Below are 26,003 nucleotides of genomic sequence, written 5' to 3'. Positions count from 1 at the left end.
CTTAAAGGGACAACGAGGAGTTTGTATTTGGTTATGAAAACGTCTCATATTAATGTGGATGAATCTACGTTACCCACTTGTTAATGGCTCAATTTTCGATAAATATATTGTTTTGTCTCTATCGTTATTTTGTTATTATTATTAGTGGTGGAAATGCTGGGCGAGCCGACCAGAGTTTCCTTACTTTCGGTTTCGCGGATGCTGCCCGGCGGGTCAGGGGAATAACACCGCCGGTCGGAAGTACGACGGTATCTGATTGTCTTCGAACCTCCGACTTTCATTCATGATGAAAACATTCTTGGCAAGACATCTGTCTTGCGCCGGTCCAAGAATTTCACAGTGCGCGCGGAGGCTCATGGTAAATGTAGTATGAAAACTAGGGATGGGCATTTGAAGAAATATTTTTGATCGATCTTCGGGAAAATTAACGATCAATTATCGATTAATCGTTAATATTAATATTAATAATCATAATTTTAAAAAAAAATGCGTGCGGCTATGGCGTGTGCCAGTAATCCGGGGCAGTCCCCGTGAAGGAAGAAGGTCAGACAACAACGTACACGGAGGTCTGTCTGTGTGCTTGTGCTTCACCTGTAGGCACGGTGCCGGTGCCGGCATCATTTAGGTAAAAAAAAAAAAAAAAAAAAAGCACCGTTGCGCTGCCTGGCTCAGAGCAGCTCTGCTGTCCCTCTCTCTTCAGCCTCGTGTTTGGCTGCACTTGTACAAAAAAAATCACAAGCACTTTCAAACTGTGAAAGCGTGTGTTTTATTGTTTTTTCTGTGGCCAACACACGGCAGAGCGGCGCTCTGATCAGCGCGGCACAGAAAAGAGAAACAAACTATGCAGGATATTTACCTTAAGTTTCATTTTAACCGTTGTTAAACAGCTTCGGACTAATTGTGATGTTAGATAAATGACTTGTAGCTTGTAACTTACAGAGAGAGTGGAGGCTCCTTCCACACTGCAGCTGAAAACCAAACCTGCTGATCAGAGCGGGCGGAGCCGCGGTGTCACAGCTCGTCTCTGCTGCAACGAGTCCGCGACACAAACGTGCCCTGTCATATTTAATGAATTATTTTACTCTTAAACCATGTAATAATAATAATAGGCCTGTATAATAATACTTATATGGAGTTTATTGGTTGTTATGAAAAAATAAACCTGTGGTTTATTTCTCCATGACAACCTCTGCCCTCTACATGATCCCTTATAATAAATCGATAAAAATTTTCCGTGATCGATAAAATTCTTAACGATCAATAATCGATCATCGATTAATCATGCCCATCCCTAATGAAAACACTTCGCTTTCCAAACCTCCTCGTTGTCCCTTTAACATTAGAAACTCAGAATTTTAATAATTCACACTTTCTTTTGCCTTTCCATGTGTTTTTTTGTGTCGACTGTGTCCGGCTTCTTCCCCTCTTCAAATTTGCAGGCACACTACAACTGTTCACATCTGGAGTTACTGTACCTAATAGTAGAGAAGCACCATCACATTTTCTGAATTTTGGCACTGAGTTGGTACCAAATGATCAGTTCTTGAAACATCTTGCCACTGGTGAAGTCCAGTGGTGATAAGGCAGAGTAGGGTCTTAAACGATTATTTTTCTCCCAATTCATTTATCAACTATTTTTTCGATTAGTCATTTAGTCAAAATGCTGGTGTTGTTCTACTTACTTTCTTTGCCTCAGCGCCCTCTAGCTTTAACAAACAAAACTGAATGTTTATTTTGCACAGATTGTGGGATCTTCACACCTTAGGCCATCACACAAGCCCCTGGTAGTACTCATATGCTGGAGGTTTCCCCAGCACAACATCTCTTTTTTTCCCCCTCAGATCACAATTCTCTACTTATGTACAGCGTACAAATTATGTCGTCATTTCCTGTTGTTGTCTGTACCTATGTCGGCTGTTTGTATGTTTAGTCCATGTGTTGTAACAGTCCAAAGCGCATTACGTGCTTGTGCCCATTCCTGACCAGGTGTACCGTGCTCAAGCACACCTCCAACCGTACCGGGCCAGGGAAGTGTACCGTGCTCAAGCACGGAACACTTGCACTCACTAGCAATAGAATCCGGACTTTAGGGGTTGGTTAAAGGGGTTGGTTAAGTTTAGTAAAAAAAAGACCAGGTAGAGGCTAGACCATAGACTGTAAAAAGAATGGACGTAGCGTCCGTGACGTCACCCATTGGTTTTGGGGAGTCTGTTTTGTGCCGCTACTACGGGGGTTAGAACCGCGCCATGTTGGATTCTACTTGCCATATTTGGAGCGGTGCGGCCGTTGGCCGGCCGAGAGCCCGCCCACTGGCCTCGTAGCAGCGGTCGCCGGACCTGTCACTCAACGGTTCTGTGCCCTGATTGGCCAGAACTTTAACCCTAATAATAGTAAAACGGTAGAGTTTAAAAAAAATTCACCCCCCTCAGAGTGTGTGCGGGGGTAGAAACTATCGATTGAGACCAAAAAAATAAAATGTACCAGGCTGTAAATATGTTTTTTTAAGCTGTAAAATCGGCTATTTTAACATGGGGCTCGATTGGAGTTGCTCCCTTCTGGAGCCAGCCCCCAGCGACAGCCGAGGGGATTGCAGCTTTTTGAATGCGGAAGTGAGCTTCACTTCTCAGACCGACAACTGCCCCCTTGGGCTAGACAGGCAGACTAGTTCCTGTCTGCGCTCTGTTGCGTAATTACGCACGACCAGTTTTCAAAAACTGTAAAACTTATCTCCTCCCTCAATTTTTGCTCAATTGTCACCAAACTTGCTAGAGAGCATCTTCAGACTGTCCTCCACAAAACTTGTTTCTCGGATTTTTGATTTATCAAAAAAATTGAGCATGAAAACGTTTGACTGTTAACAGTAGTGTAAACATATACCATCCAATTCTTGCTAAATATACTTGCATACTAATGCACATAATTCCAAGAACTAAACTTTATCAACCCCTGTAAATAATATGACATAGCATAGCTAACGCTCATTATGCTTCTGGCCTGTCTAGCCTCTACCTGGTCTTTTTACTAAACTTAACACACTCCTTCATTGCCTAAAACCCAACCAAAGCACCGAGCAAAGAATTTTTTTTTCTTCTCCCCGGTCTGCTGTCAGCAGGGTCGCCGGTTGCAGCAGGCTCACGCCCGTGAAGTGAGCTCAAGCCGGGTTCAGCCGCACCTGAGCGGAGCGGGGGAGAGAAAAAAAAGTGTATTTCTTTTACTGTGTGGGAGATCTCCCACAACGGAGTGGGGGAGAAAGCAAGTGGGACAGATCTGCCCAGTCCCTGAGCAGTGCACGTTTCACAGACAAGCCACAACGCAGAGTGTAAACAACGTCACCTGGTTGAGCACCATGGACAGCTGCAGGGTCGGGGGGTCTCATGAGGAAACGCAGGTTTTTGATATGATATTTTTCTTGTTCCCGAATACAAATATTTTTTAAAATATTTGTTCAAAATAGGTATTTGTAAACCCCTAGTCCCTAAGGTCCTGTTGCCCTTCTGATTTTTTTTAGTGTTCGGAAAAGGTAGCCAGTCAGTAGGGGGGATTGTACTGCTGGAAAAGTACTTACTGTAAAATCCAGGTGCGCCACCATGTCACTGATAACGGGAGCGTGCCTATGTTCCCTCAGCCCTATGATCCCTCTGGACTCTCTCTACCTATCTGGGCCCTGTCTATCTGGCCTGTCTAGCCTCTACCTGGTCTTTTTACTAAACTTAACCAACTCCTTTCTTCATTGCCTAAACCCAACCAATGGTGGGACCAAAGGGCTGTAAAAATAGGGCCTAATTTTCAGTGACAACAAAAGTTAGAAATGAGGGAACATAGGTCTGAGGGAACATAGGGCCTAATTTTCAGTGACGACAAAAGTTAGAAATGAGGGAACATAGGGCTGAGGGAACATAGGGCTGTGGGAACATAGGGATGACCCCCTGATAACACCTTGTTAAGAAATACCAAAGCAACGGTTTTGATTAATATATCCAACTAATTGACATGTTCAACCAATATGTGTATATATATATATATATATATATATATTTTTTTTTTAAACATAAGTTTGGCCCAGGAAATCATCTTCGACCAACCTAGTTGGGGAAGGCCCTTTTTGAGAAACAGATTACACCATTATTTTTGGGCAAATAATATTAGATTTAAAAGAAATATGGGAGGAGACCCCCCTAATTTGAAAAAAAGGTAGTGCTTTCTTTAAAGAATAAAATAAAGGGTACAGAGACCAGCAGTTCAGTCTGATCCAGAGCTGAAGCTGATTTTTGTTACTCTTGTGGTATATTGATGTGTTGATGAAAAGAAGGGATCACCGCTGACACGTCTTCACTTGTATTAAAAAAACAAGTTTATTAACAAGAAGTAGAAGAGTGTACAAAAATGCCGAATCCTGGAACATCTCTATTGTCAATGTGAGAAGTTCTCGCGACTGGCCCAGAGCTCTGACTTATATACCTTTTCTGACTCCCCCATCTCCAGCCAGAGAGGATCCTCCCGTCCAGATGGCCCTTGACCTTTTAACTTTTAGGCTAGAACAAACCCAATGCCCTGTTTCTCATGTGTCTTTCCCATTAGAGAAGACAACAGGATCATTCAGTCCTATTGAACCATACATATCCCATTAGGTCAAATGACTCCTAAGCTTGCATGGAACCCATGGAGTAGAGCATCTGTCCACACACTCCTTCAGTTCCAAACAAGGCACACATACTACATACAAAGAATAATACATGATGATGATAACAAGATATTAAAGTTAAGAACACACTCCGCAGAGCAGAAACCATTACCAAGGATCCCTCTCACCCTGGTCACCACCTGATTGCCCCCCTCTCCTCAGGCAGGCGGTACAGACAAATTAAAACACGCACAAACAGACTTCTGAACAGTTTCTTTCCCAAGGCCATACACTCCCTGAATAGTCTACTTGCCAGCCCATAGGGCCCCATTGTGAACCCGGAAATGTTGAGTACCCCAAAGTTTTATGTTAGAAATATATAGTATGGGTCTCCAGTATTCAGAAACTGCCGGATGCTAACTTATATATATTGGGCAATTAGCACAATTGACATAATTAGCATAAATTAGCATAATTTCCTATATGGGCAATATTTCAGCAAAATTGACTTGGCTGATCTGGGCAATATTGGAGTGGTTTTAGGGGTTATTGATGATGCTGAATCCATTTCTGACATTTTCAAAATTCAAAATGGCTGTCTAAACCGGTAGTGACCGGATTTAAACCGCCAGTGGGCCGATTTTGATGGATTTCAATCTGGTCCCTTCCGAATTAGACAGCCATTTTGATTTTGAAAATGTCAGAAATGGATTCAGCATCATCAATAACCCCTAAAACCACTCCAATATTGCCCAGATCAGCCAAGTCAATTTTGCTGAAATATTGCCCATATAGGAAATTATGCTAATTTATGCTAATTATGTCAATTGTGCTAATTGTCCAATATATATAAGTTAGCATCCGGCAGTTTCTGAATACTGGAGACCCATACTATATATTTCTAACATAAAACTTTGGGGTACTCAACATTTCCGGGTACTCATTGTTGGCAAGTAGACTAGAACCAGAAGCACTGATGCACTTTTACCATTTGCACTGTTATTTATAGCCTATTTATATATTTTTATACATTTTAGTTACATAGTTATTTTTACTTGCTGGCCAGAATGGTTGTGTATGTGTTTGTGTGTATATATATATATTTGTTTGCACTTGTTGACACAGAGGCCACTGGCAATTTCGTTGTATTTTCTTTTACAATGACAAATAAAGCTTCTATTCTATTCTATTATTATTCTATATTCTATAGTATAATACACTACACTCTGAATGTTAGAAAATAAATGATCCTTGATCTCAACGAGCCCATTTTTTGGACATTTATTTTTTATCCAACAGGTCACTCCGGTTTCTGTAGCACCTCCTATAGATAGCTAATGAGGGAACTAGCAGCGAGTGATGATGACGACAGTGTCGTGAGCAGTGAATTTCACTTAGTGTTTTTTTTTTCTTAGATGTCCTGATCTTTAAAGTCATCAGACACCTCTCTGTGAAGAGAGTCACCTTTGGAATAACATGGAGGACTTGGTGAACTGCTGCATAGCTGCTGTATTCAGAGAAGCTTTGTAGTGGACCTGTATCCCTTTGTAACAAATACATAACTTTGTGTTGACAGGTATAGGTCAGGTACAATAGAGAATGACACTTCACTTGACTTTTGTCTTTTGGGTTCACTCAGAAAATACATGGCAGATAACAGCTCATTAGTTGGTGGTGCTTCTCTGCGACGTCAGATCAATGACCAGGTTGTGATTGTTCAGATCCTGGTGGTGATTTTTCTCTGCATCAACTTGTTGCTCATCCTGACCTTCTTTAAAAAAGAGTGCTTCTACACAACCACACGTTACATCTTATTTGCTGTTACATTACTGTCAGATAGTTTCTTGTTATTCTTCTCTGATATTCTACTAATCTTGGGCTATTTGCAATTTACCATGCAAGTGTGGTTGTGTGTCATCATCCATGTTTTTGTGCTTTTGTGCACTAGAATCACACCAGTTACTCTGACAGCAATGACTCTGGAGCGCTATGTGGCCATTTGCATGCCCCTGCGTCATGGAGAGCTGTGCTCCACACGTAGCACTGTGTACTGTATTCTCGTTGTTCATGGCTTCAGCTCTGTGCACTGTATTGTTATTCTTTCCATGTTCTTTGCATCAGCAACTCAACATTTCTATGAACAATATCAGATATGTTCAATAGAAATGTTAAGCTTCTATGTATGGCAGGATCATGTTCGGTCAGCTGTACAACAGTTCTACTTCCTGGTAATGTGCATCATTATTGTTGTCTCATATATAAAAATAATGAAAGTGGCTAGAGCTGCATCAGGAGAAAATAAAAAGTCATCAAAGAAAGGACTCAAGACAGTGGTTCTTCATGGTTTCCAGCTGCTGCTCTGTCTCATTCAGCTGTGGTGCCCAGTCATTGAGAATTGGGTACTTCAAATTAATTTCATGTTGTTTGAACAAGTTAGGTTCTTTAATTACCTAACATTTTTTCTTGCACCAAAATGCCTGAGTCCTCTTATTTATGGCCTCAGAGATGAGACTTTTTTTCAAGCACTGAAAAGCTATGCCTCTGTTAGTGTGTTTAAAAGAAATATTATTTGACATAATATTCTGACAGTAAGTCATGTTTAATTGCACTTATACTGCTCCTCAGGGATGGGTTAAATGCAGAGAAAGAATTTCACTGTACTAGCTGTATATGTGACAAATAAAGTACCTTTACCTTTACCTTTACCTTTAGTACAATTCAATTATAAAGCCCTCAAATTTCATGTGAAGGTAGTGGAAATCACTGTATGTTTGTTAGTCACTTTGGATCCTATCCCTTGTTTTGCTTTTAGATGTAAACGATTTAGGAACAAAAACCATTAGTAAGGGTGAAGTGTTGAGAAAGGTATGTCCATCAACAGGTGATGTAAACAACAGGGCACTCGGTGAAATGCTTGTTGCTACTTGCAGGCTCAGATTGCTAGTTGAGAGACAACATCATGGAGAGAATTCCCACAGAAATAGATTTTATTGGTCAGTTGATTGTTAGAAGACAGTGTGTGAAATATGAAATATACAAATGTTTTTCTACTTTTAGTCTAAATAAGCATCTTTTAACCCTTAGGAGTCTGGGCCTATTTTGGCCGTTTTTTTAATACTTTTGATTTCGCCTTTATATACCACATAAAACTTTTTTTTTAACATGCACATGCTTGGTATCTTTTTTTTTTCACTACAACTTCATCTATTAATTCTGAGAATTAATCTTTCACTTGCACCTACTTTATTAACACATTGGGCCTAAAAACACAATCATCCCGGACATTCTCATAGACAAGCTGCTCCTCCTGGGCATCCCCAGCCAGCTCTGCACCTGGATCAGAGACTTTCTTTCTGACCGCCCCAGGTTGTACATCTCCTCTACAATAACCCTCAGCACTGGCTCCCCCCAGGGCTGTGTGCTGAGCCCTTTGCTCTATTCACTATACACAATTACTGTACATCCACACCTCCAACTCCATTACTAAATTTGCGTTTGACACCTCTGTTGTCGGCTTCATAAGGGTCAGGGGAACGAGTCCAACTACCGGGATGAGATACACAACTTGACACTAAACACAAAGAAAACAAAAGAACTGTCCTGTCTTCTTATTGTCCTATTTGTTGCTCAGAATTTGCCTAAATTTGCCAAAATATAGCCCAGACCCGACCCATTGCTGCGCAGCAGCTATAATCTGTGTTTAGACTAGGTTTTTGTCGCTTCATCTGCATCAATACCCTGATGTTAGTTTTCTGGGTTGGTTGGCTAAGTTAAGTTAGTCCCTCATAGGGATGTGCAAAGCAGCCGGTATTTGTATCTCTATTTGTTGAGGGGGAAAAGTATTTGTATTTGTATTCGAGTAAAATTCAAAATGGGCGTACTTTTTTTTTTTTTGCGCGTACGTTACACTTTTAATTTATGTTATAGTGTAAGTATTCTTTAATTATCCATTATAATAATTATGGATATGCAATACTAGTTGATATTTTTCCATAAATCCAGCAATGAACATGGGGGGCAGCAGTGTTTTGGAGTGGGGGGATTTCGGAACAGCGGGGTGTCGGAATGTAGAGCTGTCCCCAGTTATAAACTGCCTCTGGAACCCAGTTAAGGTACAAAAATCTAAAGTGATGCAGTTAAGTCTTTTTTCGCTTCTCTGTTGCTGTGTGGAGCAGCCTGTGTGTGTGCCCCCCCCCCCGACTCTTGAACGTCACTCACTCATCCGGGCATGCACTGTGGTCTCATGAGGAAACACAGGTTTTTGATATATTATTTTTCTTGTTCCTGAATACAAATATTTTTTAAAGTATTTGTTCGAAATAGGTATTCGTAAACCCCTAGTCCCTCACGTTTCTGTGTCCCTTCTGATTTTTTTTTGTGTTCGGAAAAGGTAGCCAGTTAGGGGGGAGTATACTGCTGGAAAAGTACTTAAAATCCAGGTGCGCCACCATGTCACTGATAACACCTTGTTAAATACCAAAGCAACGGCTTTGACTAATATATCCAACTAATTGACATGTTTAATCAATATATCGTTTTTTTTTTTTAAACATAAGTTTGGCCCAGGAAATCATCTTCGACCAACCTAGTTGGGGAAGGCCTTTTTGAGAAACAGATTACACCATTATTTTTGGACAAATAATATTAGATTTTAAAGAAATATGGGAGGAGACCCCCCCTAATTTGAAAAAAAGGTCGTGCTTTATTTAAAGAATAAAATAGACCAGCAGTTCAGTCTGATCCAGAGCTGACTCTGGTTTATACTATTTTGTGGGATAAACTCTACTGCACCTCGCTCTGATTGTTCTGATCATTTTGAAGGGATCTGTTGAGCATTTTTGTGACCTGGCTGGTGAGCACCTTTTGAGAAGCTGATTTTTGTTACTCTGAATGTTAGAAAATAAATGATCCTTGATCTCAACGAGCCCATTTTTTGGACATTTATTTTTTATCCAACAGGTCACTCCGGTTTCTGTAGCACCTCCTATAGATAGCTAATGAGGGAACTAGCAGCGAGTGATGATGACGACAGTGTCGTGAGCAGTGAATTTCACTTAGTGTTTTTTTTTTTTCTTAGATGTCCTGATCTTTAAAGTCATCAGACACCTCTCTGTGAAGAGAGTCACCTTTGGAATAACATGGAGGACTTGGTGAACTGCTGCATAGCTGCTGTATTCAGAGAAGCTTTGTAGTGGACCTGTATCCCTTTGTAACAAATACATAACTTTGTGTTGACAGGTATAGGTCAGGTACAATAGAGAATGACACTTCACTTGACTTTTGGGTTCACTCAGAAAATACATGGCAGATAACAGCTCATTAGTTGGTGGTGCTTCTCTGCAACGTCAGATCAATGACCAGGTTGTGATTGTTCAGATCCTGGTGGTGATTTTTCTCTGCATCAACTTGTTGCTCATCCTGACCTTCTTTAAAAAAGAGTGCTTCTACACAACCACATGTTACATCTTATTTGCTGTTACATTACTGTCAGATAGTTTCTTGTTATTCTTCTCTGATATTCTACTAATCTTGAGCTATTTGCGATTTACCATGCAAGTGTGGTTGTGTGTCATCATCCATGTTTTTGTGCTTTTGTGCACTAGACTCACACCAGTTAGTCTGACAGCAATGACTGTGGAGCGCTATGTGGCCATTTGCATGCCCCTGCGCCATGGAGAGCTGTGCTCCACAGGTAGCACTGTATACTGTATTCTTGTTGTTCATGGCATCAGCTCTGTGCCCTGTATTGTTATTCTTTCCATGTTCTTTGCATCAGCAACTCAACATTTCTATGAACAATATCAGATATGTTCAATAGAAATGTTAAGCTTCTATGTATGGCAGGATCATGTTCGGTCAGCTGTACAACAGTTCTACTTCCTGGTAATGTGCATCATTATTGTTGTCTCCTATATTAAAATAATGAAAGTGGCTAGAGCTGCATCAGGAGAAAATAAAAAGTCATCAAAGAAAGGACTCAAGACAGTGGTTCTTCATGGTTTCCAGCTGCTGCTCTGTCTCATTCAGCTGTGGCGCCCAGTCATTGAGAATTGGGTACTTCAAATTAATTTCATGTTGTTTGTACAAGTTAGGTTCTTTAATTACCTAACATTTTTTCTTGCACCAAAATGCCTGAGTCCTCTTATTTATGGCCTCAGAGATGAGACTTTTTTTCAAGCACTGAAAAGCTATGCCTCTGTTAGTGTGTTTAAAAGAAATATTATTTGACATAATATTCTGACAGTAAGTCATGTTTAATTGCACTTATAGTACAATTCAATTATAAAGCCCTCAAATTTCATGTGAAAGTAGTGGAAATCACTGTATGTTTGTTAGTCACTTTGGATCCTAGCCCTTGTTTTGCTTTTAGATGTAAACGATTTAGGAACAAAAACCATTAGTAAGGGTGAAGTGTTGAGAAAGGTATGTCCATCAACAGGTGATGTAAACAACAGGGCACTCGGTGAAATGCTTGTTGCTACTTGCAGGCTCAGATTGCTAGTTGAGAGACAACATCATGGAGAGAATTCCCACAGAAATAGATTTTATTGGTCAGTTGGTTGTCAGAAGAAATATGAAACATCCAAATGTTTTTCTACTTTTAGTCTAAATAAGCATATTTTAACCCTTAGGAGTCTGGGCCTATTTTGGCCGTTTTTTACTACTTTTGATTTCGCCTTTATATACCACATAAAACTTTTTTTTTAACATGCACATGCTTGGTATCTTTTTTTTTCACTACAACTTCATCTATTAATTCTGAGAATTAATCTTTCACTTGAGCCTACTTTATTAACACATTGGGCCTAAAAACACAATCATCCCGGACATTCTCATTGACAAGCTGCTCCTCCTGGGCATCCCCAGCCAGCTCTGCACCTGGATCAGAGACTTTCTTTCTGACCGCCCCAGGTTGTACATCTCCTCTACAATAACCCTCAGCACTGGCTCCCCCCAGGGCTGTGTGCTGAGCACTTTGCTCTATTCACTACATCCACACCTCCAGCAACTCCATTATCAAATTTGCGGATGACACCACTGTTGTTGGCCTCATAAGGATCGGGGGATGAGTCCGACTAACGGGATGAGATACACAACTTGACCATGGTCAGTTAAAGCACACAAACAATCCGACACTAAACACAAAGAAAACAAAAGAACTGATACTGGACTTAAGTGCAGAACAGATCACACACCCATCATCATAAATGGAGACTGTGTGGAAATTGTCCACAGTTTCAAATTCCTGGGCATCCAAATATCCCATAACCCCTCCTGGTCCACAAACACCATGGACATTGTAAGGAATAGGCACAGCAGTGTCTGCATTTTCTACGAGTCCTTAACTCTATCGCGACCATAAACTCGTCACAGTGTGCCGAACGTTTATACTGTTGACGAGCTAACTTTTAAAAAAATGTTTTTTTTGTTGTTGTTTTTTACAGATTATGATAATATGTGACCCGTTCCATCAAAATGAGTCGGAAGTCGCAACGTTCTATTTTTAGATAATCAGCTGATAACATGGAAAACCCATAGAAAATCAAAATAAATTTTTTACCCTAATTTCAAAGCAATGACATTCAAAAACAATCTCCCAAAGTTTCATAGTCCAGATAATTGAGAAAAGGCACGTAAATGATGATTAAAGTTGACCTGCAACTTAAACCCTCTGAAAATGAGTGTTGCTTCGGTGCAAAACATGAAATATCTCCTGAACCGTTCATGATAGAGATGAGCTGTAAACTGCATCTGAATCGCGGGATTCTCCGCTTTCCGACGGTCATTGAATGTTGCCTCTATGACGAGAAGGGACGGATACAGAAACAGATGCTAAACCGAGTAGCATTGACGCTAACAGAGCGTAGCATCGATGCTAAACCGAACGTAGCATCGATGCTATCCCGAACGTACACGCTTGCACATGTTTTACAAAATGTCAACAAAACATGACAACTTCTTTTTTTTTTTTTTTAAATATGTGATAATATGATGATATTTATGATGGTCTCTCTGATAACAACCCGAAGAGCTGCATCCACTGCTGACTCTACTAAATATAGCCTAAATATAAATACAAAAATATAAACTAAATATAACCTTTTGTTTGTTTCTTTGTTTCATTCCTGCCGCAGTAGCGCCACTTCACTACTTAAGTTCTTTTTACGTTTGGAGTCTGGTGCTCCCTCCCAGATTTTCATTTGAGCATTTCAACTTTCTTTCTCACTTCACCTTCTCTGCTCAGTGCCTGTGGGTTCTGTGTGCACACGGCCCTGCAGTCTCATGCCCTTTTACGGGCATTGATGGGGCGGTTACCTATGCTAATCCTATGTTAATTAGACTCACCTGGCACACGCCCTCAACTTACGAGGAGATAGCATAAGAACACAGCTGCGAACAATTCTGAGGCTTACGAACGCGTTGATGAATCTGACGTAGGGTTTTCTTAAGGAACTTCTTAAGAACAACTTAAGAAAGAATCTAAGAAGATTCTTAAGAAGATATTGGTGAATGAGGCCATTGTGTAAGATGAGGAAACGTAAGATCGAGCTGACCCACTCTTACAAGTCTTCTTAGCGACCAACGCTCACTTTTTCAAGGCAAATCAATATCACACTAAGCAAGATATTTAAACAGTGCACATCGTATGTTTAAAACATATTAAATTATGTGCCAAAATAAAAAATAAAGAGATAAAAAATAAAATAAGAACAATAATAACCTCAATATGAGGAATAACATGTGCTCTGCACATCAGGCACACAAATAAAATGAATTATCATGACTATCATTTATCATAATTTTTACGCACATCCACGTCCCCAAAACAGAGGGCTAAATCCGATCATCCAGAATTCCAATTTTCGACAGGACCGGCTCTGGGTCAGATTGGAGAGGCTCAAGACGAAGGAGACTCACGGCTTATGTGTTTGCCTCCTTTTTTTTTGCCACCGGCTTTCCTGTTTGTGTCATTTTGTGGAGCAGTAGGCTAAACAACCCAGACCCCTGCCCGTTAACTCTTTCACTGCCAAAGACGAGTTATCTCGTCTTAGCGAATCCAAGCGTAGTCTGCCAAAGACGAGATAACTCGTCTTAGCGTTTTTTAATTGCAACGCCATGCTGAATGTCTTGCCCTACTCCTCTGTGAAGATCAGACTTGTATCATCAAAATAAAGTGCAGAAAAACACATTTGGATTGAGAGATATAAAAAATATAGCGTGTTTTTCCCCCCTCACGGAGCGGTGCGGGTGTCTGACTGCAGCGGCGCCGCTCCGTGACACTCTGGCCGCCGGTGAGAGCTTCGGGGGCGGCGGCGGGGCTCATGGCGGCTCGGCAGCTCGTCGAAGCTCCGTGATACAGAGCACAAACGTTAGTAACAACAACCCCGTTGATCGCTCGTCGTTTGTCGCCAAGAGCGTTTGGAAGTCGCCAGATTTTGCGAGAAATCACTCAGATAGCAGCTTGAAAATCCTGCGATCTAGTGTGGATGAGGAGCGGACGGCGCCGGCGAACGTGACGAGGAGAGCTACAGATGGTGAGTGTCTGTTGTGAGCGTACATGGACTGTCTGTGGCTGAGTTCAGGGGGCACGTCAGCCAGAGCTGTAGGCTGTGTGTGTGTGTAGATGTGTGTGTGAGACAGAGAGTGTGTGAGACCGCTGCCTGCTGACCAGAGGAAGCTGGATCTGATCTAAAGCGCCGTGTTTCGGCTACAAAAACCTGTCGAACTGATCCGCGCACGCGCACACGCACGCACACGCACATGCACACGTCACGTACGCACACACACTAAAAAAAAGGAAAGAAAAATTTGTAACTCAAAGAAAAGAAAAAAAGAGGCTGCAGTAGTGTGTGTCAGTAGCTAAATGTCTTGTCTTTTGTCATCAAAAGTCATTTGTCAGTGTTGATTTAGTTGTTGTTTACAAGAGAACAACTGTACAGATGTTGAGGCGTCACTAAAGCAAAATATAAAGGAGCCAATTGTACTGGTTCACCTGAAAATGACAGCCGACACAAAAACCTCTTTTTCTCAAGATTTTGGTGCCAAAATGGCATTTTGGGCTAAAGTAACCTATATTCAACCGCCAATTTCACAAGACTGGAACAAGATAGAAACAAACAGGTTTTTTTGCTGGAAAGTAGAGACCGTCATCTTTCCTTTGATGGGTTGAATGTGTATGTAGTAACAGTACATAATATATGGTGGGTCTACGGAAATCAGTCAAAAAGCTGGAAAATGCCTGGCAAGCTGGAGGAAGCTGCTGTGAGAATGGCTGGCAGTCAAAGAGTTATTAACATGTGCACACTTCACTCGTGCCTTCAGCCATATTTCACAGCAAACATGAGAGGACGTAAACTTATGCTATGCACTCCCTGTGATAGAAAGTCAGAACAAACTCTGAGTGCAACCTGCAACGCGTGCTTCACTCTGTCGCACATCTCGCGCTTCAGATCGGTTCAGCTCTATTTTTCACGCGAGCCGCGAGCGCCGTCTGTCAAGCTGGGTAGACCAGATTGTACCAGACAGGAAGTCAGGCACAGAAAAGGCGAGATAATCCGGTCAATTTTCAAAATTAAATGATGATTAATTAAGTTGTTGCTTGTCCGTCTATACATATTTGACCGTTGCATCTGCACACGAGACACACACACGTTTAAAATGATGTGTGTGTGGAAAACCGAGTGAATACGAATAAGGACAGTGCCCCTAAAATAAAAAAGGAGGCGCTCAAGAACCTCCCCCAGCATCAGCCATTTGTAATTGTACTTTTTTGTGGTACACAGAAGCCATCACTCAATGATTACCTGGAAGATTTTGTTGCTGAAATCCTAGAGTTGGAGAAAGGATTTACATTCCAAGGGATCCCCATGAGGCTCCAACTGCATTCCAGGGTCTGTGATGCTCCAGCCCGAGCATTTTTGAAGAAAGTTAAAGGACACACCGGCTACTCAGGATGTGAGAAATGCACACAGGAGGGGGAGTATGTGAACAACCGGGTGATATTCCCTCAAACTGATGCCCGCCTCCGCACTGACAAGGACTTCAAAGAAATGGCTGATGAAGGGCATCATCTTGGGACCTCACCTCTGGTTGCCACGTCTTTGGGCATGGTCAGTGGGTTTCCGCTGGATTACATGCATCTGGTGTGCCTGGGTGTTATGAGGTGTCTCTTGCACCTGTGGCTCAAGGGTCCACTGGCTTGCAGGCTCTCAGGTGTACAAGTGAAGACACTCTGACAAGTTGAAAACACTCAGGACACATGTACCTGTGGAGTTTGCAAGACGGCCAAGATCCCTGAAAGAGGTAGACCGATGGAAGGCCTCTGAATTCCGTCAGTTTCTCCTTTATACGGGTCCAGTGCTCCTCAAAGGCTTCCTCCATACTGCAGGATACCAACACTTCTTACTACTTTTCATCTGAGTTTTCATTCTGTCCAACAAATCAATGCTTGAGAAGTACAGCGAGTATGCAAATGAAGCTCTAGTGTTGTTTGTACAGCACGTTGGGAAGCTGTATGGTGAGATGTACATCTCTTACAATGTACACAACCTAGTACATCTTACACAAGACGCAAAGGTGCATGGAAACCTGGACTCCTTCAGTGCTTTCAAATTTGAAAACTTTATGCAACATTTAAAGAAGCTTGTGAGGAAACCAAATTCTCCCTGCTGCCAGGTGGTGAAGAGGCTTTCGGAGTCGAAGTAAAAATGCAGAGAGGGAAATTTTTGGGTGTGAAAAGAGAACACACATTTGGACCTCTGCCACCACTATTTCACCGTGCACAACAATTACAATTCGGAACTCGTTACCCTTAAATTGGATCGAGCAAACAGCCATGTTTACATTCAGGGGAAGGTAGCTACAATCAGGAATATACTTGTTGAGAGGGAGGAGGTATACCTGGTGTACTCAACATTTGCCCAGCAGGAGTTCTAATTTGATTACCCCACACCTTCATCTACCATTGGAATTTATTTAGTTGATGGCCTCTCTGAAACAACCCAGCATTGCAACATTGGACTGGTAGAAAATAAGGTTTTCTTAATACCCCATGGAAGAAAATTTGTTGCTGTGCCCCTCATACATATTAACTGTAGTAGTAGTAGTAGTAAGGCAAGGCAAGGCAAGGCAAGGCATCTTTATTTATATAGCGCATTTCATACCAAGGCAACTCAATGTGCTTTACATAAAGACAAAACATTTAAAAAAAAAAAAAGAAGCTTAAGACAGAATAAAAACAAACAAAACACTAAAAACTGAGTTAAAAGCAAGAGCAAATAAAAGTAAAAGAAAATAAAAAAAGATAAAGTTTTAAGTTCTCAGCTATAAGCACATGAGAAGAGAAATGTTTTTAACCTGGATTTAAAAGTGCTCACAGTTGGGGCTGATTTCAGTTCTGCTGGTAGTTTGTTCCACTTGTGTGCAGCATAACAGCTAAATGCTGCTTCACCATGTCTGGTCTGAACTCTGAGCTCCACTATCTGACCTGAGTCAGTAGATCTCAGAGCTCTACTGGGTTTATACTCTACTAACATGTCATTCATATATTCTGGACCTAAACCATTCAGTGATTTGTAAACCAGTAGCAGAACTTTAAAATCTATTCTGTAGCTGACTGGGAGCCAGTGTAAGGTCTTAAGGTCTAGTAGTATGTTTATTTCGGTCTCATAAAAACAAATACAGTAGACAAATATAAAAGGTATAAATACAAAACAAAATAAATCAGAACAAAAACACAACAAGCAAATCAATTTACTTTGACCGAAAAGGTGTAGGCTGAAGCATCAGCTTATTTTGCCTACCCTTCTTAAATTAACATTTTTCGTTCACTCAATTTAAAACATTTTTTACAGTTTACATTTTTTACCCACACCAAATAGCCCAAACCACCATCTCTCATCGTCTTGTTTGTCCACCATTTCACCTTTGTAATGATTGTGTTCCTCCCTTGCTTCTTCCTATCTAACCATCATAGTCTCATCCCCCGATGTGCCCTTGCTGTCTCTACCTGAAAAGTAAGTAGTCACTCTATTAAACTGATATTTTATTACATTATGCATCCCATGCATTTACTAGGTAGTACTAATTAAACAAATCTGTTATTGTGCTATTTTTTTTAGGTGAAGATGTACTTGTTAGTGGTCTTTGAGGAGGACGAGAGGACCGGCCCCGTAGAAATTGAATGGTTCTCTAATGGGCTTGCTTGGTGGCCCCCTTTTAAGGACAAATTAAAAATACTGAACAGTGTAAAAAAGAGACTCGTGCCTCAACCGTCGAAGGGCTGGAGACAGTTTGCAGCACGTGTGCTCTATAAATCAGGTAATTTTCCGTGTAGAGCCCTCATTACAGTTGATGGATTTTACTCTGATATTTTAATCTTTTGTCACTTGTTACCAGGGGTGCACCGATACCACTTTTTTCCAAAATGAGTAAGTGTACAATAGGGCTGCAACCAATGATTATTTTCATTATTGATTAATCTGTTGATTATTTAAATAATTAAGTGATTAGTTGTTTGATCAATAAAATGTTTAAAAAAATGTTGTAAAATATCAATCAGTGTTTCTCAAACCACAAAATGACGTCCTCAAATGTCTTGTTTTGTCCACAAACCAAAGAGATATTCAGTTTTTTCTCATAAAGGAACAAAGAATCCAGGAATATTCACATTTAAGAAGCTGAAATCAGAGAATTCTGATTTTTTTTTCCTTTTTTTTTTTACAGCAACAAATATTAGGGCGACATTGAGAAGAAGAAAAAAACACAGACTTTGAGAATGAAGTCATAAATTTACGAGAGTAAGTCGTACATTTCATACGAGAAAAAAAGTCATGACATTACGAGAATAAAGTTGTAAATTTACGACTTTATTCTCGAAGTTTGTGATTTTTTTTTATTCATCAATGTGGTCCTAATACTCCGTCATAAATAATCGATCAATAAACTTTGGTGACAACTGAGCGGTGAGTGTGTGTGTGGTCAGCAGCCAATCAATCAATCAATGGATCAATAATAGGACCAAAGGTCACAGTGACATAATTTATTACAGAACTGAATATATTAACAATGGAGTTGTCAAGAAGCCGTTGTCGTGGCAACACCGAGTCACAGGTCAGCAGCCAATCAGCTCTCAGAGTGGTGATGTCAGCAGGCGTGCCTCCCCCCACCCCCCAGGTCCAGATGTGATGGACGACCAATCCCAGAGGGAGGAGATGATATCATGATGACATCACAGCAGCACCGTCCAGTCAGTGGTGAGTTCACTGTCTCTGTCGTTAAAGGGGTCATTTAAAAAATATATAAACTAACAAATATCACCATGACACTAACCAAATTTATCACTCACATTAAGACATTTATTTTTTGTTTTAAAATGTAAATGAGGCAACATCTAATTAAATATGCGCTAATCTGCTGCATACATTTCCAGAACAGAAATCTGATCAATGGATAAAGCTACTTTATTTTCTTGACATATTAGAGTCAGACGTTTTTACTGTAAATGAGAAAATACTGTCATTAGTCGTAAAACATCTAATGTCTCCATGTTTTCAGGAATAAAATGTTGTCAAAATCAGGCTGTGAATGATATATCAACAATCCCCTCTGTAAAAACCTTCAGAATATAGAAAGGGATCAAAGTGGAAGGTTTGGTGTATGCAAGTACTGCTGAAGTGGAGATTTCTAGCTCAGAGTCTTAAAAACTCTTTCTGAGAAAACGGCCTTTAAAGACTTGGGGCCGGATTTACTAAAGGTTTGCGTGTATTAAAATGTGTGCAAACGTGATTGCACGCGCAAACACATGTGGAACCTGATCTACTAACCCAGGGGTGGCCAACCCGCGGCTCTCGAGCCACATGCGGCTCTTCGGCTGATTTCATGCGGCTCTTCATCATGCGGCTCTTCAGGAGCTTTCACATGACAAGCGTCAAAAATGCTTGGCTGGCGCTGCCATTCATTCCCCCTAGGTGGCGCGCTGACCGGGGGAACCGGTTTGAATTGAAAAGAAGAAGAAGAATAATAACGTCTGATGTGATGTCAAACGCGCGAGATGATTTGAGTTGTAAATAATTTGTAAGTTCGCTCTCAAAATGGCAGGGAAAAAAAGCACAGCCAAACGAAAATATGAAGAAGAACACAGGACGTTTTTAACAGAGTGGGAGAGTTTATATTTTTTTGTTGAACGTAATGGCAAGCCATTCTGCCTTATATGTCAGGCATCATTGGCGCATTTCAAAGCTTCAAATCTTCAGCGTCACTTCAGCTCAATCCATCCTAACATCGACCAGGAATTTCCAAAAGGGACTGAACTTCGTAAGCAGAGGTTGGTCACTTTGAAAAGTCAGGCAGAAAAGCAGATGCAGTTTTTCCAAAAATTTACAAAACACTCAGAGACCATAAAGCTTGCGTCATATCAGCTGGCTTGGAATATCGCACAGGCTAAAAAGCCATACAACGAAGGGGACTTCATTAAAAAATGCCTCATTAACGCTGTTGAAATCTTGTCTCCTGAAGACGACAAACTAAAACGAAGCATATCAGATGTCCAACTCTCCCGCCACACTGTTGAACGCAGAATATCGGACATTAACACTGCTATTGAATCACAGTTGCACTCTGACCTTCAAGCATGTGAGTATTTTAGTGTGGCATTGGATGAGAGTTGTGACATACAAGACAAGCCTCAGTTGGCAATATTTGCACGGTCTGTGTCAAACGAATGTATGATCAAAGAAGAACTCCTTGATATTGTGCCATTAAAAGACAGAACCCGTGGCATAGATGTGAAAGAAACAATGATGGCTGCATTTGCAAAAGCAAACCTGCCCATAGCAAAACTAACTGCAATAGCTACGGATGGAGCGCCGGCCATGATCGGATCCGTGAAAGGGCTTGTGGGGCTGTGTAAAACTGACCAAACATTTCCCGACTTTTGGAATTTCCATTGCATCATCCACAGGGAGCAACTCGTGTCTAAATCATTGAATTTAGACAACGTCATGAAGCCTGTGATGGAAATCGTCAACTACATCCGCACACATGCGCTTAACCACAGGCAATTCAGGAATCTCATCGCGGAGCTGGACCAAGGGCTTCCAGGTGACCTGCCGCTGCACTGCACTGTGAGGTGGCTGTCAAAAGGCAAAGTACTCTCTCGCTTCTTTGAGCTTTTGGATGCCGTGAAACTGTTCATGGAAGAGAAGGGCAAGGACTATCCCGAGCTCTCGGACCTCGCGTGGATTATGGATCTGGCATTTTTGGTCGACATGCTGTGTCACTTGGACAGACTGAACCTGACCCTGCAGGGCAAGTTAAAAATGCTGCCTGACCTCGTGCAATGTGTGTTTGCGTTTATCAACAAACTGAAGCTGTTCAAGGCGCATATTCAAAAGGGAGATTTAACGCATTTTCCCACTCTGCTAAAAGCCAGTGAACAAGTCACCAGCGCCGCCCTGAAAAAGAAAAGAGACAGATATGCAACACTGGTTGAAAACCTGCACGAAAGCTTTGTGACCCGGTTCTGTGATCTACAACTGAAAAGACCACAGATTACGTTCCTTATCGACCCATTTAATGCGGAGATGGACTGTTTGAAAACCCCGCTCGTCACAGATGAGGCTGCGGCGGAGTTGGAGATGATCGATCTTTGTGAGGAGGATCAACTGAAAGCTGTTTTCAGGGAAGGGACCATTGAGTTCTGGAAACGTGTGCCAATGGAAAAATACCCCAACATCAAACGGGCTGCGCTAAAGATCCTGTCGATGTTTGGGTCAACGTACGTCTGCGAGTCTGTGTTTTCAACCCTGAAACATGTGAAATCAAAGCATCGATCTGTTCTGACTGACACTCATGTGAAAGAGTTGCTTCGAGTGGCAACAACGGAATACAAGCCAGATTTGAGGAGGATTGTTCAGGACAAGGAATGCCAGAAGTCCCACTAAGCAGCATAGTAAGAGAAAAACGTTATTGAAAATTGTTAGGCCTATATTTTTGTTTGTGGACTTGCTTGAACTGAGAGTTTATGTGTGTGTGTGAGACAGTGCACACAATGTTAACTGTTGAAAAAATAACTGTCATTATCTTGGTGTGGGACATTTTCAATAAATCTGGCTGAGCAGAGGCCTGTGTGTGTCTGTCTCTCTCTCTGTGTGTGTGTGTGTGTGTGTGTGTGTGTGTGTGTGTGTGTGTGCGTGTGCGCGCATACATGATTAAGGCATGGAATGATGTTCATGTGTGCCCATGTGTATGATGTGGCTCTTTGCAGTAACACAGTAAAAAAAAGTGGCTCTTAGTCTCTGACTGGTTGGCCACCCCTGTACTAACCGGACGCACCGCGGTTTGCGTCCCTCACACGGGCAGAATAGCACGTGCGATCCATTTAGCGTGTTTGCCTTGATGCATATGTAAATATGGGCGTTTCAGCCAGAACGTGCAGAATACTGGGAGGAGTAGATGCAAATAGATTTATTTAGCGCGTGCAATGTAATTTACCAAACCAGGAAGAGATTGCGGTGGCTGTTTTTGCGTCTTTATTCACCACGTCTGAAAACCATGTACTAACTGATACAACTTTGCCAAAACGTATGCGTTTATTGATTTGATACCTGTCAGAGACCCGTGATCTTACATCTCTGCATTTCCTCACGTCTGGGTAATTCTGTAACAGTTTTTCAGCCGTGTTAAAAGTCATTTACGCGCCGTTACGCACGGGGCACGTCTGTCCTGCAGTGCGCTCCTCTCCTCTCCTTTCCTCTCCTCTCACCTGGCTGCTCAGCTCCGTCTCTCAGTCCTGGTCCCGGACTGAGACACGTCACCGCTGCCTTCACCCGTCTTTGATCCCTCTGGTCAGTGGTCAGAGCGTTTAGATCCGTGTGTCCCACCTGAGCTCTCTATTAATCCACTCGATCATGGGCGGCACACACACACACACACATTACAGGTGTGTGATTGTCGCTGCAGCTGCTGCCTGTTCGTCACTTTATGATGAGTTGGGCCCTGTAGCGATTTGTGTTTAAATATCTAAACAGAGCGGGCGCATGACGTCCGTCCAACTACCCATTTCTCCGACCATACATTTCTTTATTTTTGCGTCCATTAGTCCGACCTCCCATTTCTCCGACTTAAAGGGATAGTTCACCCTAGAATGATATTTCACTCATTATCTACTCACCCTCATGTTGACTGAGGGCTGGAAGAATTATCAGAGTCCTCCGTCCCTTCTCTGAGTTACAGGGGGTCTCGGCGTAGCAGTGCATTTCAATGCAACGGTTGCAAAGGGACACCGGAGCTCTTCGTAAAAAAACACACACAAAAAAACATCCAAATACCTCCATGATGCTCGTATGTAATGTCCGTCTTGTGCTGAAGCCCCAAATTGCGTAATTGTCCCGAAAAAAATTAAATAAGTCTATATTTTAAGCTTGTTTGTAGTGGAAGCTTCTCGAAGCTCCTCTTCCTGGTCCGTCCAAATCTCGCGTGATTTGCGCCGGCGTCAGTGCGGTTACTGCGAATCACGCAAGATTTGGTCATTGGTCACATTGCATATATTGAAGATACTGACACCTAAAGTGTTGAAATTTGCACTCAAAAGGTTCGTGGCATCTAAAGGGTTAAAAAAAATAATAATAATTGAAAATGTGGTAGGTTTGAGCAGAACTGAAGTAGAAAAAAATATTAATGTATGGCGTTTTTAGGTCGTTTTTATATGTGGACAAAAATGTCCGCTTTTAGAAATTAAGGTGTATTTTGCTTCACAATGGAAAAATGCATAGAATATGATGTTTGAAATTTTTAAAAATAGTCAAAAAATACACAACCTGACCAAACATGATGAGGATCACTATTTCCAGTGTGAAATTAGTGGAGAAAATGCGCCCCCTAGTGGACAGAAATGTCCACATCAGGTATGAGGGTTAATGAGGGTCCCTCTGAATAGCTGCTGAACTGAGTCAGTGATTTGGGTGTAATCTTCTGTACTTAACGCCGAGCTGAAACTGTTGCACCGGTTCAACCAGCTTCTGATTTTTTTTTTTTTTTCATCTGAGACACTGTTTCTCATACACAAATACATAGGCCTATAAGAGAAGAAAAAACAAACCCTCCAAGTTTAAAAACACACTGGCAGCTGAGATTTGGGAGGTTTTTGTTTTAATTGTAGCTTATTAAAATGCAAGATCATTTTTCTGACTGATGTATTGCCCGATGCCATGTATCTCGCTTTCTTTCCCCCACCCTCCGCCCGTTGTCTTCGTTGTCACTTTGTTGCCGCTCCACAGAGCGCACATGGCTAATTAATATGCATGTGCTGACCATATATGGTTGTGTCTAGGCATTCCGGGGGCGGAGGTGTGTTCACGTGCGCACCATTCTTGGATCCAGTTTGATTTATCAAAGAGAAATTGTGGAGAGTTGTGCACGCACAGTTTGATAGATCTGAAAAAGGTGTAAATATTGTGGGTGTCTTTTCGCCTGTAGGCCTAAGCAAAACATTTAGTAGCAGCAGTTTTACACTGCTTACTTACAGTTTTGATAAATGAGGCCCTAAGCCCAGAGCCCAGACGCTCACAGATGCAGGTTCTCCGCGGCGCTGTCCGTGGTGCTGAAGGTCACAGGTTAACTTGACAAACAAACTGCAGCATCTTTCTGTTTGTTTATCATGTGTGTCAGTTTTGTTTGTGACTTGATAGTTGAGTTGTTGAGATTAAGAACATCACTCCCTCATCAAACCGGTGATAGGCATGCTGAAAAGAAAAGAGAGAGAGAGACGGTTACATGCTGCCATTCCGACATGCTGCCACTCCAACATACCGCCATTCCGACATTCTACTATTCAGACATGTCACCACATGTAAACGTCCTGCCATTCCAACAGTTTCGTCCCGCCATTCCGACAAGGCTTTAATTTCTATAAGGAAATGTGCGTTACTCCGAGCGGTGGTTAGGGTGTGTGTATATAAAAAAACAATTACACACAGATCAACAGAACCCGAACCCCCCCCGCCCCATGGATGTAATGCATCAGACTCGCACCTGGGTGAAACTTTGGAGGCGGAGGGGGAGGGGCCGGTCGGGCGCTGTCCCCGCGGCGCATCGTGTCAAGCCGGGCAGGAAGTCAAACCACGAGAGAATCCGGTCAATTTTCAAAATAAAACACATTCGGAACGGCGGCCCCTCTGGAAGTTCGAAATGACGGACCTTCGGGAATTTTCGGACTGGCAGACCGTCGGAATGGCGGTCCTTCGGAATGGCGGTCGCCCCCCCCCCGCCAGGTGACCACGCCAGTCCTCTCCCTCGTCCCGCTTGGCTGAAAACGGGCCCGGCCGTGCAGTGTCCAAAAGGAAAAATAATCCACTATGCCGCTTTGTAATTGCCGCCACGTCAGCCGTCCAAACGCCGACCGTGTCTCTCATTCTCCTGCCCTCTCACCACGTCACTTCCCCATTTAAACCCTCGGTCCCACTAATGCACTTTTACGCATTACGCACACAACTTACAGCAAAAAAGAAACATTCATTCATTCATTACAGGTCCGCACGTCCCCGTGCGCAAACCACAAGGATAATTGATCATTTCCCTGGCCTAATACACAATGAAAATAACCTGCAAATCAACTACCCCAGCTGGCCAGGCAAAACCCAGTGGATCACTACAAGTTGTTGCAACTTTTGGGAATTTACTCCTGGTAAAAAGGCTTACAAACAGCTTCATAATACGCACAAAAATGCAAAGGAAATGAAAGGTAACTTGAAAAAAAATAGCAACAGCATGAAGTAGTCAAAATATGTGTTTTACGCATCTGCCTGTTCAGCTCCGCTTACATGTAAAATGACATTTCGTTGCGTACAGTCTCTCTCTCTCTCTCTCTCTCTCTCTCTCCAGCACTGAGACAGCGGACAGCGCGCTTGGTCATATTTCAGCACTACAAAATATCAGCAGTTCACTCTTCACTGATAAATCCATGGCACTGTCCATATAGTTAGATAATAATAAGTAATACATTTCACATGTAAGGGGAGCTGAACATATAGTTTTCATTCACAAACCAATGTGGGAGAGCTCCAAGACGCGTGTGCCAGACGCACAGAGGCATGCGTAAAACACCGACCTGTTTAGTTAATCTTTTAGTTAATTTTCGTTTCTTTTGGATTTTTGTGCGTATTTTGGAGCCGTTTTGGTCCATGTTTGTAAGCCTTTTCCCCCCTGAATTATATTTTCTAAAGTGCAACAAGTGGGTTCGGAGTGTGTGATTGAAAGCACGGTCTGCTTCCCGTTCAAGGCCTATCTCCTCCTTCGTTGGTTTACGAGGTTGTGGAGTCCCTCTGCTTAAAATCTGAGGCTTTGAAATCGTCTGCCATTTGAATTATCTGACCAATCTGTGTGC

At 42.0% G+C, this 26,003-nt stretch overlaps 2 protein-coding genes across 2 annotated transcripts; both read left to right on the top strand.

The window, feature by feature from the left end:
* Positions 1-6,267: 6,267 nt before the first annotated feature.
* LOC310996321 (odorant receptor 131-2-like) lies at positions 6,268-9,023 on the top strand (the record flags this gene model as incomplete). The annotated part of the gene is made up of 2 exons (XM_083985697.1): positions 6,268-7,164; positions 9,012-9,023. The coding sequence occupies 2 exons, from the start codon at positions 6,268-6,270 to the stop codon at positions 9,021-9,023; spliced, it is 909 nt and encodes a 302-aa protein (XP_083841823.1).
* An 899-nt stretch (positions 9,024-9,922) lies between these two features.
* On the top strand, positions 9,923-15,858 carry LOC310996320 (odorant receptor 131-2-like; the record flags this gene model as incomplete). Its single annotated transcript, XM_083985696.1, has 2 exons — positions 9,923-10,819; positions 15,406-15,858. The coding sequence occupies 2 exons, from the start codon at positions 9,923-9,925 to the stop codon at positions 15,856-15,858; spliced, it is 1,350 nt and encodes a 449-aa protein (XP_083841822.1).
* Positions 15,859-26,003: the final 10,145 nt, after the last annotated feature.

This window comes from Trachurus trachurus (genome assembly GCF_905171665.1).
Source record: "Trachurus trachurus genome assembly, chromosome: 13".
In the NCBI taxonomy this organism is placed as follows: domain Eukaryota; kingdom Metazoa; phylum Chordata; class Actinopteri; order Carangiformes; family Carangidae; genus Trachurus; species Trachurus trachurus.
Note: the sequence above shows the minus strand (reverse complement) of the source record. Positions and strands in the feature narration are given on the sequence as shown.